Consider the following 14493-nt stretch of genomic DNA (forward strand, 5'->3'; position numbering starts at 1 on the left):
TTATTTCCCCTTCCCTTGGAGCTAAAAGAAACAACGCGCACGTCCCTGGGTGGGCTCGAACCACCAACCTTTCGGTTAACAGCCGAACGCGCTAACCGATTGCGCCACAGAGACGGCATGGCTGTGGGGCTTCCAGAGCGGACTTACGAGAGTTACTCAATTTGCGCATGCACACCAAACTGCGCCTGCGCGCAACGCAGTGGGAGAGGGCGGAGGCGAGAAGAAAAGGGGGAGCCGCTAGTCTGCCGAAATAGCTCAGTTGGGAGAGCGTTAGACTGAAGATCTAAAGGTCCCTGGTTCGATCCCGGGTTTCGGCAACGGTTTTGACCCCTGGGGCAGGCCTGCCTTCATTGTACTCAGTAGAAAGCTGTACATTGGCTCATCATCCTGGTATTTGTCCTTTCCCATACCTCTGGGTTTTCAAGTTATTCTCTCAAATCTTGATATGTACTTGTATTTAAAAATATTGTGTATCTCTCTATTCCTTTAACCTATTTTATTTTTTTAATTGATTTTCTCTTTCTGTCAGCCGTGGGGCTTGAACTCTAGGTCTGGGCGCTGTCCCTGCACTCTTCAGCTCAAGTGAGCGCTTTACCACTTGAGCCACTGCACCACTTCTGGTTTTCTAATGGTTTATTAGAGATGAGTCTCGACTTTCCTGCTCCAACTGGCTTTGAACCGTGATCCTCAGATCTCAGCCTTCTGAGTAGCTAGGATTACAGGTGTAAGCCACAGGTGCCCAGCTATATTTAAATGTTTTTTAAGTTGGTAGGGCTAGAACTGGTATTTTATAAAAATATCTCTGCTTGTATGCCACCTCCACCTTGCAGGATATGTGTTCCACCCCTTTTACAAGTGGGGAAACTGCAGCTCCAGCAAGACAACCTATTAAGGACCTCCCCAGCTATGAGGGGCTAGGGTCCCACTGTGGAGGAAAGCCAGGCCCTGACCCCTGTTCTTAGCATCCGCCAGCTTTCTGATGGTCAGAGGCAGGGGGCAAGAATGGGGGAGAGAAGTTGTGTCACCCAGTACAGGCATGGACTTGAGATGGACAACATATAGGAGAGAAGAGGGAGATGGGGATTTTAGCTGAAAGACTTCAAGGGGACTCTGAAATGGTAGCAGGTACACAAAACAGTTTCTTCTGTGCCTCTCAAGAATTTCTGAACTGTGGTATTAAAAAAAAAAAAGAAATATGGAGGTGTGGCTTGAGTGAGAGATTGCCTACCAAGTATGTTTAACAAAAAGGCCTTGTCAGGTGCTAGTGACTCACACTTGTAATCCTAGTTACTTGGGAGGCTGAGATCTGAAGATATCAGTTCAAAGCCAGCCCAGTCAAGAAACTACATGAGACTCTTTATCTCCAATTAACCACCAGAAAACTGAAAGTGGCACTGTGGCTCCAAGTGATAGAGTGCTAGCCTTGAGTGAAAGAGCTCAGGGACAGCCCCTGAGAGAAAGCACCCAGGCCCCAGGCCCAACAACAACAAAAAGGCCTTGAGTCCTAACTCCAGTTCTGCCAAAAAGGAAAAAAACATAAATATTTAGTGTTATAGAAAAGGTCAGAGACTGTCTTGTACAAGCCATACCCAGTGAATTATTTTATATTAATGAAGCACTTTCTTTGGGTTGGGTTTCCTGGATTTTCCCTAGTGTCCCCTATAGTAATGTGCTGGAAACTTGATCCCAAAACCACATTGTTTCTGGTGTTGAAGACAAAGAAGTCAGAAGGAGTCCCCTTCCAGGCATTAGTGATTTTAAAGAGGCAAAAGGGGGCTGGGGTACAGTTCAGTGGGGGGCACATAGCATTCCAGAGGTTCTGTCATTGTCCCTGGCACTTGAAAGGTAAAAGAAGGAAGTTTGTTTACTCTGCCTGGCTCTTCAGAACTGTGAGAAATAAGTATCTTTTCTTTATATTACATATATTTTCTTTATATTACCTAGTCCTGCTGGGCAGTGGTGCTCATACCTGTAATCCTTAGCTGAGATATAGCTGGGTGCTGGTAGCTCATACCTATAATCCTAAACTACTCAGGAGACTGAGATCTGAGAATCACAGTTCAAAGCCAGCCCAGGCAAGAAAGTCGGTGAGACCCTTATCTCCAGTAAACCACCAAAAAAGCCAGGAGTGGAGCTGTTGCTCAAGTGATGGCCTTGAACAAAACAAAAAGTTCAGGGATAGCACCCAAGCCCTGAGTTCAAGCCCTAGGACCTTCTCCCACCCCCGACCTCCCCCCACCCCCCCAAAATCAAGCCTCAGTGCTGGCAAAAAAACAAAATGAAATGAAATAGGCATGATTCTGGGAACTCAATTATTGAGATTAAGAGCCAGAAAACAGTCCTTCCTCTGTCTGGCACCAGAACCTATCTGGGAGGTGGCATGGGGGATGAATGGGAGGAATGTCAGGAATTGCTTGTAGTTGTGGGCCAGCAAAGCAGGAAGTTCACCAGCCAGGGAGAGGTACAATTCAAGGAGGAACTAAGGCCTTGAGCCACCCAAGTACTTAGGAACTATGCTCACTCTTGAGCACCTGGCTGTAGCCTCTAGAGACCCCTAAACTACCCAGCCTATTTGCTCTTGGACCCCAGCGTATGGAAACTGTGACAGACACTATTTTCTACCTCTATATTTTGGAGTAATGCGTAGAGGACACTAGAGGTGTGACCGATGTGCCTGGCTAGTTGCTGGGTGGAGGGACTGGATAGGAGGTCAGATGCATGAGGTAGGGTGCTTAGGAACCTGGGAGCATCAGGTGTTATGGGGGGGGGGAGTAAGAAGGGAATGGGGGAACAGACAGATCAGAAACCAGCTGTGGAGCCAGTGGGAGGGAGGTGAGTGGGTGAGTAGGGAAAAGGCAGGAGAAGCAGAACTGGAACATGCTTCAGTGAGCTATATATTTGTACATGCTGGATATCAAGGTGCCCACGAGGGGAACTGTCCATTCCTGTTGTGTTGGTCCTTTTGTTGGGGAAACTTCCATTCTTTTGTACCATCCTGAGCTACAATAAATAAAATTAACTTTGGGAAGGAAGCCTCAGTGACCAGGGGCAGGAGGTCCAGAAGTTGACAGTAGATGGCGCTAAGTTGGTCTCTGATCTGGCAATTAACAGAGAGATGGAGCCAGGAGGAGCCCGGTAAGACCCAGTAGTTTCTGGAGTATCTGTAGGACTGTGGTGCCCCCTAGCATGGAATAGGCAGAGGCCAGGGATATTGCTCCTGATCCTGCAGTGCACAATATACCCATGGGGGTAAACCCAGCCCAATGCCCACATGCTGAGGGGGAAGACCTGAGTATAAGGAGACATGGGTTTCGTGGGTCATCTTTTTTGGGGGAGTCAGTGTGGAACTTGAACTCAGGGCCTTGGTACTGTCCCTGAGCTATTTTGCTCAAAGCTAGTGCTCTTACCACTTTGAGCCACAGTTTTACTTCCAGTTTTCTGGTGATTAATTGGAAATGAGTTTCATGGCCTTTCCTGCCCTGGCTAGCTCAGATCTCAGCCTCCTGAGTCGCTAGGAATACAGGTGTGAGCCGTCAGAGCCCAGCTAGGATCAAGTCTTGATAGCTCTAAAGCAGCTTTGACACAGGGCCATCACAGGAAAGGCTTGACCTGACCCCAGGACAGCTTTCAGAACTTTCCTCACTGGGCATGCCAATGGGGTCACCAGGCAGGCCCTGATTCAGATAATCTAGGTTATAAATATCCTCTACATGCAGAATGCCCTCAAAGCAGCACACCCCCAGCTACCTCAGGCCAAGTTTTGAAACAAACACCCTCAGAATTGACTAAATAGGGGGAACAGGGATGGCTGGGGGGGGAGTTGGGCAGGGGGCAGGAGGTGTCTCTGGACTCTCCTGGCAAGTGACTGGATTCTGTAGGTGTCTCTGGAGCAGAGCAGAACAAATGAAGGCCCTATGCTAGGGACAGCAGAATGGGTAGATATCAGCTCAGGCCCAGCAGATTCTTCTAGGAAATAGCCCAAAGCCCCCCTCCATGTAGTTTAGGGGTTCCAAAAGAAAAGCCATAGCTCTGAAAAGGCATTTAATTCATCTGAATAGCTGAACAATCCAACCCTCAGGACACAGTAAAGGTCGGCACAGATAAAAGCACATGTATAAAAATACTTTCCAACAATAGATACTCTCTCACACAGACACCATTTCTGCAGAATTCCCAACAGGTTTCTCAGCCACCCCAATGTCCCATGTATTTGATGTGTCCACTGCTGGTTACCAGGCAACGCCGATGGGAAACTCCAGATTCAGCCATGGCTGCTATTGGGGCAAGTTTTCCCACACCAGAGGGAGACTGCTTGATAACAGCAATACTGAGGAGACCCCTTCTGAGAGGAGGGGAGGGCACCGAGGGGTAAAGCTGGCTCTCCATGTACAAGGAGTGACCAGTGCAGGGCCAGATGCTCAGAGACACAAATTGTGTACTCTTTCTCTGGACATGAACTCCAGATGGTGGACAGAGGGAGGCAGGACTTCTTATGAGCAAAGTCAAGTGCAATCAAAATGGCCACTGGAAGGTGCCCGGTCCCCCCCCTCCCCGCCCCCATCAAAGCCACCTCCACGTGTCAGTCCCTCGAAAGGCTCAAGGCAATGAGATCCCAACCTTCACTAAGACTTCTCCTGCTCCACGTGGCTTTCTGGGTGACACTTGGCAGGAACTACCTTCTCCTCTTGCTCCTCGATGGCAGCCATCATCTGGGTGAGGGGACCACTGGGGAGAAGGCCACTGCAAACCCAGGACTCCCCAAGGCACGGGCACAACTGATGGGGAAGAGACCAAAAGGAACCAAGTGACCAAGTGACCACACCCACATGTGGCATCTGGCCTGGAAGGACTTGATCTTGCTTTCAAATTCATCTCATGTCACAATCTGAAAATTCCCTTGGCCAACATTGACTTCCACAGAGAGCCTCAGGCATTAGCTTAGAATAAATAATTCACTGCTGTTCAGTTTTAACTTTGACAGAATTGTCACAACTGTGCTAGAAGACAATGGCCTGGCCACAAGCACTTCTAGGACGGCAGGGCTGAACTTAGCCTTCATTCAGGGCAGGGTCACTCTGCTAGCCAGCCTGACCCTGCTGGCTATGCACTGTGCTAGCCTTCAGGACAAAGGACTTATCTCTGAATATACTGGGCCCACACTCCAACGAGGCACTGAGACCCTGCCATTGCTGTCCAGGTAGATTGTCAAGACAGGGAGACTGTAAGTGGCACTGGTGTCTAGATGCCCACTGCTATTGCCTTCCTGGGGCTAGATGCAGAGACCATTGGGTAATTTGTCTCTTTATCCCTCTGCACAGATGGATGCCACACCCACACACACTGCAACGTGAGGCTGCAGCTCTTTGGTTCCGCCTCTCACAAAGACGCTTTTCCTGCTCAGCATGCAGGAGGGGCAGAGCAGGTGCCAGAACTCACCGTCAGGACACACACAAAGGAAACAAAACAAAACAAGATCAGAAAAACACATCAGTGCTTACAGAGTGAGCCATATATTCACTGCACACTCTTTTTTTAGAAATTCCTGGAGAATGCTCGGTGCAATGGGGAACACAAAACACAAATGTTACACTTCATATCCAACTATACAGTCACAATGAGAGCTATGTAATAAAATGTTCTTTTAAAAACCTTGCAGGAAATTAAAAAAAAAAAATCAAAAACAACCTTTCAGGAAATGCACCTTCTAAAATCCACCAGGAAGAAATAGCTAGCTTTTGGTGTGTTAATGAAATTGACTCTTCAGGGCTGATAGATCCAAAGACAACCCACTCCCTGGGCCTCCTGATTTCCAGAGCATTGGAGAACAACACGAGAAGAGTGAGAGGAGCGAGAGGAGCGTCCATGGCCGGGCTTCTTACTAACTGTGGAACCCGCACGCAAGCCCGGTGAGACACAGCAGGCTACCCCGGGGACGGCAGCTCCATCACCAGCGGCGCCGATTCCTCTCCTCTAGGAGCTGGTTATCAAATATTTCTTTTTCCCTTCAGAAAACAAAAGATGATGGATCGTTTTAGTAATGATTCATTGAGTTTTTAAGGAGAATGAAACCGAGGAGTTGGTGTCTAAGGGAGCAGTTTCAGTGTGGGACAATGAGAAAGTTCTGGAGATGATGCTGGGATGGTTGCTACAGCCATGAGGAATAATGCATTTCATGCTACCAATCTACACATTTCATCACAAAGACAGCAGATTTTTAAGCTAGGTATATTTTACTATAATCAGGGCAGCCTCACACATATGGAAATGAGAATCCCAAAGATGGACAACGAAAACAGCCTACCAGTAGCCACTCTCCTATTCTTCCTTTCCTTCCCTGCTACAGGCATTTTACCATAATCCACTGCCCCTTTCTTTCTTTGTGATGTTGGGGATTAAATCCTGGGCCTTGTATACACTAGAAAAGTGATCTACCACTCAATTATTGTCCAACCCTAAAATCTTAAAAACTATATTTTTGGGGGGCGGGGGGAAGGAGACAAGAGCCGCACTATGTAGCCTAGGCTGGCTTCCATCTTCTGACCCATCTGCCTCCATCTAGGTTGCAGAATTACAGGCATGTACCAGAGGTAATAACTGGGTAAAAACGAGAGAAGAGATGACACTATTCAAATAGATGTACACATTACCTAATGTATGTAACTGCAACCCAGCTGTACTTCACTCTTACAATAACCATTTTCAAAAAAGAAAAAAAAAGGCAGGCGTGCACACACGCGTGCGCGCGCACACACACACGTACACACGTGTTTCTTAAGGAAAGAGTATGGCTGGTTGCTTACCCCTGTAATCTTAAGTCATTCAAGAGACTGAGATTTGAGGATAGAGATTAAAAACAGCCTGGGCAGACAAAACCGCAAGGCTCTTGACTCCAACTAGCCAGCACAAAGCTGGAACTTTAGGCATGGCTCAAGTGCTATAAGTGAAAAAGCAGAGCAGAGCACAGACCCTTAGTACTGGGTACCATGACAAAAACAAAAAACAAAACACCCTGGATGCATGCTGAAAACGAACTTTACAACTTCGGAGGGCAGAGCGGGGAGGAGTTGGGGAGGTGGGGGAGGGAAGGGACTGTAGGGGAAAAACAAAGGAGGAGGTAACAATGCTCAATAGGAAATGGACTCATTACCTTACTCATATAACTGTAACCCCTCTGTACAGTATCTTTACAATAAAAATACATACTAAAAAAATAAGCTAGATGCTGCTGGCTCATACCTCTCTATAAATCCTCTCAGAAGGCTAAGATCTGAGGATCAAGGATCAAGAAAGTTTGTGAGATGCTCATCCCAATTAACCACCAAAAAGCCAGAAGTGGAGCTGTGGTTCAAGTGGAAAGGAGAGAATTAGCCTTGAGTGAAAAAGCTCAGAGGCAGCATCCAGGTTCTGAGTCAAGCCCTAGGACCAGCACAAAAAGAGAGAGAGATAGCTGGGTGCCAATGGTTCACGTCTGTAACCCTAGCTACTCAAGGCTGAGATCTGAAGATCATAGTTCAAAGCCAGCCGTGGCAGGAAAGTCCATGAGATTCTTACCTCCAATTAACTACCAGAAAACTGGAAGTGGTGCCGTGGCTCAAGTGGTAGAGCATTAGCCGTGAACTGATAGAATTGAGGGACAGCACCCAGGCCAGAGTTCAAGCCCCACAACCGCAAAAAGAGAATGGGGGGAAGGGGGAGGGAGAAAGAAAGAGGGAGAGAGAGAGAAAAACAAGCAAGCAAGCAAAAGAAAGGATATGGTGTAGATAGGAATAACGGTGCAGGTCAAGGCCAGCCCGGGCCACAAAACAACAAAGGAACATCTCAAAACAACAAAGAAACATGGGCTTTTGCTGTCAGTGGTGATATGTTGGTTTTTGCTTTTTTATTTTTAGGGAGGACAAACACGGGAGAGGCAGACAAGGAAGGAAGAAGGGTGAACAAATGTAATTATGCTATTCAGTATACACTATGTGGAAAATGAACTATGTAATTTGTGGGCAGGAGGGGGAAACTGGGGGAAAGTGAAGGAAGGGGTGACATTGCCCAAAAAAGAAATAAACTCATGGGGCTGGGAATGTGGCTCAGTGGTAGAGTGCTTGCCTCGCATGCATGAGGCCCTGGGTTCCATTCCTCAGCACCACATAAGCAGAAAAAGCTGGAAGTGGTGCTGTGGCTCAAGTGGTAGAGTGCTGGCCTTGAGCTGAAGAGCTCAGGGATAGCACTCAGGCACAGAGTTCAAGTCCCATGACCGACAAAAAAAAAAAAAAAGAAAAAAAATATACTCATTACCTGCAAGAAATGGTAACCCCTCTGTACATCACCTTAATAATAATAAAATTAATTTAAATGATACAGTTTAGATTCAAAGAATATAATTACTGGTACTAAAAAATAAAAATTTAAAAAAAATAAAGGGCTTGAGCTGGGCATGGTTCAAAAGCCAGCCCGAGCAGGAAAATTGTTAAGACTCTCATCTCCAATTAACCACCAGATAAACAGAAGTGGAGCTGCGGCTCAAAGTAGTAGAGTGCTAGCTTTGAATGTAAAAGCTCAGGACAGAGCCCAGGACCTGAGGGCTTACCATACACGAGACGCTGAGTTCACAACAGCACCACAATCAGGTCAAAGGCCCAAAGTGGTCAGGGTTCATCAAGCATATTGTTTAATTACACCTGGGTGCCACACGAAGTGAACTTCACCCCTAAACATCACCCAATGCAGCTCATTAGAGGGTTTCCTGGTCAGCTAAGCTAACTCAGACTTGTAACACTTCACAGTGTGGCTGGTACCATGGAGGGGCAATAAAGCATCCAGGGAGCCTCCTCAACCCCCAGCTTTCCCTCCTAGAACTGTGTTGTGAACGGAACACAAAACCTTGGGCAAGCTACACAAGTGTTCTACCACCAATTGGGCCACATTCAAGCCACAGTCACTTTTATTTGTGAACAGTGTGTGACAGGCTAGATAAGTAAATACAAGTGACAAAAACAAACAACAATAAAAAAAAACCCACATTATTTGTTCAAAGTACATTATAAGGTTTGGTATATCAATGTCCTTGCCTAAGTTAGCTAGCTACTCAGCAGGCAGAGATCTGGAGCATAGTGGTTTGAAGACAATCTAGACAGAAAAGTACCAGACTCCCTCTCCAAAGTAACTAGCAAAAAGGCCGACTGGAATTGATGTGTTCCACTGAAACACTTTTATACAACCACTTAAAGATAATTATGATATTTAACAACAACAACAACAATAATAAAAAGCCAGACTGGAATCTAGTGGTAGAGGATCAGCTCAGAAAGCAAGCCAAACAAATGTGAGGCACTGAGTTCAAACCCAGCATCAGAAAAAAAATTAAAAAGTGTATTATATGCTGGTACAAAAATATGAAACCCCTTTGTACAATTATTTTTTTATAAAAGATCAAACAAAATGTAAAAATCCTATAAATGAAACCAAATTTAACACTTTTGAGTGGTTCTGCAGGAAAGTCTCCTCATGCCACCACACCATGCCACCTCCTTCCTGCTGTGCCAGCTGCATTGCTACCTTGCCAAGGAGGACCCAGGGTCTTGCAGGCACTCCCAAGACCTCTGCAGAGGCAACAGGGGCCCGGGTAAGCACAGGACCAGCCCTGTGACTTGAGTGTGGAGTCTGATGCTGCCCTGCAGCCCCGTCTGTTCCCTAGCAAGGCCTGGCAGCATGCCCAGAGGCGGATTAGGGGTCTGGGGGCCAAAAATCCCAGGGTGGCTAAACGCCAGTGGAGAAAAACATCTTGATCACAGCATTCTTTCTCCAGACAGGGACCAAGACTACTTCTTAATCTTATTCTGTTTTCTCAAACAGCCATAGGCTGAAAACAGGTGGGGCAGAAAGTCTAAAACACACACTCCATCCTGTCAGAAGAAGATAATAGAGAGGGACTGCCAAGCACGCGACCACTCTAGCCAGGGCCTGCTGCAGAACTGGATCTTCTGGGTGGTTTCCTCTGGGCTTGCTGTAGTAACTGTCTGCTCTGGACCAATCCCTAAGACTCAAAGTCACTGCCTACCCCAGCTTAGACTTCTGACTTCACAGGTCCCTGCAGGACTCCTTGGCCATGTGCTAAATAAAACTGGTTAGATTTATACAACAGGCCCAGTACCCACATATCTGGGCCACCTTGTGGGTTAGAGATGGCCCTGGAAATGAAAACCCCAAAGGGCTTGAAAACAGCCTACCGGTAGCCGAGCAAAGGTCCCTTTATGTACTTCTCCTCAGCTGTCTTGTAGTCCACAGCGTCCACGGCAGCAATTGCACAGATAATGGCCTGCAAGAAGGCATGGTGAGGCCAGACAAAGTAGCTCAGTCCTGTCATCCCAGCTACTCAGGAGGTGGAGATTGGTAGGATCGTGATTCCATGCCAGCTCAGGCAAAAAATTAGCGAGACCTCATCTCAACTAGCATGATGGCACACTGTGAGGGAGATATGGGTGGGAGGATTATAGTCCAGGCTGGCTCCAGGCAAAAACATAAGACCCTTGTCTGACCAAGAACTAAACCAAAAAGAAGTGCTCTGCAGTTAATGGGAAAGTCCCAGCACAGGACACACTACATGAAAAATCCACAAGCTGGCATGCCTCCTGTCACCTCCAGTTATGGCCTGGCTTACGGCTCAAAGCCACCAACACAATCCATGATCTCTTCTCACAGTGAGGTCCTGAATTAAATCAAGGCAGCCTTCTTTTGGACCAGAGACTAGAGTTCACATCACTGAAGACAGACAGTAAAAAGCAATGACCCAAATATACAGGAGCAGTTTTGAAAATCTGTAAGCTTACTGTGAAAACAAACCTAAATGACACAAGAGTAAATTGAATACACAACAGGCGCCTGATACCATTGTTAGTGTTCACATAAAATAACAGTATTGCAATTATGGCAAAGCAACTCAAGTCCTCGTGATTCAAGACAGGCTCTCCCCGACTGGGCCAGCTCATTCTCTGGGGGTATCCTAGGTACTGCACATGCTGGGCAGTGTTCCTGGCTTCTACGCGGTACATGCCAGAGGCATCTAGTCATGACAGCCACAATGTCCCAAAGATACTGCCCAGGATCACTGTTTTAGAACTATGTACTAAAGTTATATATGCATGTATTCAATGAATGTATTTATTTTTTTCTGCTGGTACTGGGGCTTGAACTCAAAGCCTTGTGCCCTTACTCATCTTTTTTGCTCATGGCTGGCACTTTACCATTTGAATCATGCCTCTGGTTCAGCATTTGGCTGGTTAATTGGAGTTGGAGTCTTACAGACTTTTCTGTCTGGCTAGCTTTGAAATGCAATCCTCCAGGTCTCAGCTTCTTGGATAGATAGGATTCCTGGCATGAGCCATTAGCATTAGCCATACTGCAGTATGGTTAAAAGAGAAGCTTATGGTTTTATATTTTCCCCAAAAATATAACACAGGGGATGGGCACTTGTGAGCCCTTTGTGTAATATATTTTTTTTTTTCTTTTTTTTTTTTTTTTCTGTCGGTTGTGGGGCTTGAACTCTGGGCCTGGGCACTGTCCCTGAACTCTTCAGCTCAAGGCCAGTGAGTGCTCTACCACTTGAGCCACAGCACCACTTTCTGTTTTCTCATGGTTAATTGGAGATAAGTCTCACAGACTTTCTTGCCCGGGCTGGCTTTGAACCTCGATCCTTAGCTCTCAGTCTCCTGAGTAGCTAGGATTACAGGTGTGAGCCACTGGCACCCGGCCCTTTGTATTATTTTATTTTTGTATCTTTTTGAAAATTTCCACAAATATTAGGTCAAAGAAAAAAATTTTTTGATGGACTTCCTACCTTTTGGGCAGATACTATATCACTCTAGCCATGTTCAGCTGTTACTTTGTTTTTCAGATTGGGTCTCATGCTAACTTTGCCTGGTCCAACCCTGGACAGAAATCCTCTTACTTACCTCTGCCTCTTGAGTCACTGAGATGATTGAGGTCAAATAATTTGAAACCAGAGAATGTACTCTGCAAACTGTGGCCACCCACCAGCTTCTAGAGCAGCCTTTGTTTTCACTCCTAACCCAGTCTGAATCTCAGCTCCAGTTCTGAGCATGAACACAGCCTCACCTCCAGGCCCTTGCCAGCTCACCTCTGGCAGAAGCACATCCAGAATGAACCTGATCCTGTCACCATTGATCCTCGTCAGCATCTCACTGTCTATCTCTTGGTAGACACCCTGCAGGTACTTCACCACCCGGTCTAGCTGCTCCTCATCCTCTAGGTAGGTCTCCACACAGGTCACATACTGGCTGGAGTTCAAGAATGTTTTTAGCCACCTTGATGGCTTCCTGCTTTTCAGGATGGCCCGCAGGTGGCTCTCTGCACCCTTGGCCTTCACAATATACTCCACCAGCTTCTGGTTGGCCCGGTCACGAGCAGCACGGGAGCGGTCAGGCAGCACCTTCTTGCAGGGCTGTCGTCGGCCCACAGGGCTGCCCACCTCCTGCTCCTCGGAGTCCCTCTTGCTCAGCTGAGGAAAGCTGGCCCCCAGTACATCCTGCTGGATGGACTTCCTCACAGGATAACCTGCAATGCAAACATCAGTGACAATTGGATTCTATTCCTGTGCAAGAGCCAGCCTAAGTACCAAATCTGGAGTCTCAATCTGGAACAGGGGTGGAAGGCAACACTCAGGCACATAGCAGGAGAGCCTCATGTTCCCCAGATGCCCCTGAGGTGGGATTTTTAAGTTTCCAAGCACCTTTTGTTTAACAGGATCCCTGATTTTTCTCCATGAACCATGTCCTTTTGTCATGTTTAACATTCAGAGAATCACAGACATATAACAGCTCTAGCGTTGCAAAAGAATCATCTCTTCCCTGGGCGTTGGTGGCTCACACCTGTAATCCTAACTACTCAGGAAGCTGAGATCTGAGGATCTCGATTCAAAGCCAAGTCAGGCAGGAAAGTCGGTAAAACTCTAGTCTCCAATAAACCACTAGAAAACTGGAAGTGGCACTGTGGCTCAAGCAGTAGCACACTGGCCTTGAGCTGAAGAGTGCAGGGATAGTGCTCAGGCTCAGAGCTCAAGCCCCATGGCCGACAAAAAAAAAAAAAGAAAAAGAAAAAGAATCATCTCTTCACTCTCCCATACTTCAGTGACCCAGAGGAACAAAAAATTCATTCTGGTTCGTAATTGCAAATGCCAGATCTATCATGAAAAGCACTTAAAAGTAGGATTTCGACGGGGAGAGTAGGACACATGTAGGGACAGCCCTGACACACCTCAGGGAACCTTAGGGGGCAGAATAAAACCATGTCAGGGTCACATGGCTCTGTTAAGGATGTGCACCCAAGCTTATAGCTCTAACCTTATAGCCCCATCCTTAGAGGATAATTATTTCTCAAGGGCAAACACACCGAGTGTGGGTCTCACAGATGTGCTTTTATACTTACTGATGTTAGCAGCATAATATTCCAGGAAAGAGCCAGCAAAGGAGCCACAGCCTGCGCAGGGGTAGAAGAGATTATAATTAGACAACAGGTACTTTTCAGGGTCTTTGGTTTAGTATATCTCCTGGAATTTTTCTGCTCCAACTTGTGAGGGCTTTGTGGGACACACTCTAAGGAATTTGGGGTGAGAGTCACCTAATTAATAAAAATTGCAGACTCAGGTTAGGTAGAAACCAGTGCTCACTGAAGTGACCTAACCTTCTGTGTTCACATCTGTCTCTAAAAGGGACAGGATGCCCTGGGCCTGTCCGATCAACAGAAGGGTCTGGAGCCAGGGATCACATTCCTTGGGCTTCAGTGAGCCCCTGGGAGGACTTTGGGGCCGGCGCTCACTACTTAGCTCCTTTGTCCCAGTGTGCTAAATCATGCGTGTCTCTCTAGTCCCAGGGTATAGCCCCACATACCTAACCGCACCCGGTAGTCAGTGATGAGGGACACACACCAGCCAATGGCCTGATCGTAGTCCTCCTTGGCTTTGTCCTAAAAATCAAATAGCTAGGCTTTAGTGTGTTTAAAGACTGTGCCGCGGGCTGGGAAGGTGGCTCAGTGGTAGAGCGCTTGTCTTGCATGCATGAGGCCCTGGGTTAGATTCCTCAGCACCACATAAGCAGAAAAAAAAAGCCGGAAGTGGCACTGTGGCTCAAGTGGTAGAACGCTAGCCTTGAGATGAAGAGCTGAGGGACAGTGCCCAGGCCCAGAGTTCAATCCACGACTGGACCCCCCCCCCCAAAAAAAAAAAGACTGTGCCGCAGTCCCAGGCCCCACTAGGCAGCCTTGAGCAACCTTCAAACTTGTCTTCATTTGCCATGCAGGGATTCCCAAGGTCAAACAGGGCAATGCTCAATGCTGTGGCCACTCATATCCCCACTGGCTTGGGAACAACTCTCTAGAGACAACAGCAGACGAGTATTTCCAGTGTAGCCAACATGGTCATTAAATAGACTTTTTTTTTTTTGGCAGGTCCTGGGGCTTGAACTCAGGGCCTGGGCACTGTCCCTGAGCTAC

The 14493-nt window shown here is 47.1% G+C and overlaps 1 protein-coding gene and 2 non-coding genes across 6 annotated transcripts in view; 1 reads left to right on the top strand and 2 right to left on the bottom strand.

Annotated features, from left to right (window-relative positions):
• Nucleotides 1–40: 40 nt before the first annotated feature.
• Trnan-guu lies at nt 41–114 on the bottom strand. The gene has a single exon. It is a non-coding gene; the product is annotated as a tRNA-Asn (tRNA).
• Nucleotides 115–244: 130 nt separating this feature from the next.
• Nucleotides 245–317, top strand: Trnaf-gaa. The gene has a single exon. It is a non-coding gene; the product is annotated as a tRNA-Phe (tRNA).
• A 3711-nt stretch (nt 318–4028) lies between these two features.
• Pwwp3a (PWWP domain containing 3A, DNA repair factor) overlaps nt 4029–14493 on the bottom strand; it is a 29772-nt gene continuing 19307 nt past the window's right edge. For all 4 annotated transcript variants that reach the window (XM_042697188.1, XM_042697189.1, XM_042697187.1 and 1 more), the window contains 5 exons: nt 13893–13968; nt 13432–13482; nt 12125–12561; nt 10218–10306; nt 4029–6002 (listed from right to left, as the gene is read on the bottom strand). In XM_042697188.1, the coding sequence (XP_042553122.1) occupies nt 5945–6002; nt 10218–10306; nt 12125–12561; nt 13432–13482; nt 13893–13968 (711 nt within the window). In that variant the 3' untranslated portion in view covers nt 4029–5944. The remainder of the gene's footprint in view (nt 6003–10217; nt 10307–12124; nt 12562–13431; nt 13483–13892; nt 13969–14493) is intronic.

Source organism: Dipodomys spectabilis, unplaced genomic scaffold (genome assembly GCF_019054845.1).
Source record: "Dipodomys spectabilis isolate Male_0828 unplaced genomic scaffold, ASM1905484v1 ptg000215l, whole genome shotgun sequence".
NCBI lineage: Eukaryota > Metazoa > Chordata > Mammalia > Rodentia > Heteromyidae > Dipodomys > Dipodomys spectabilis.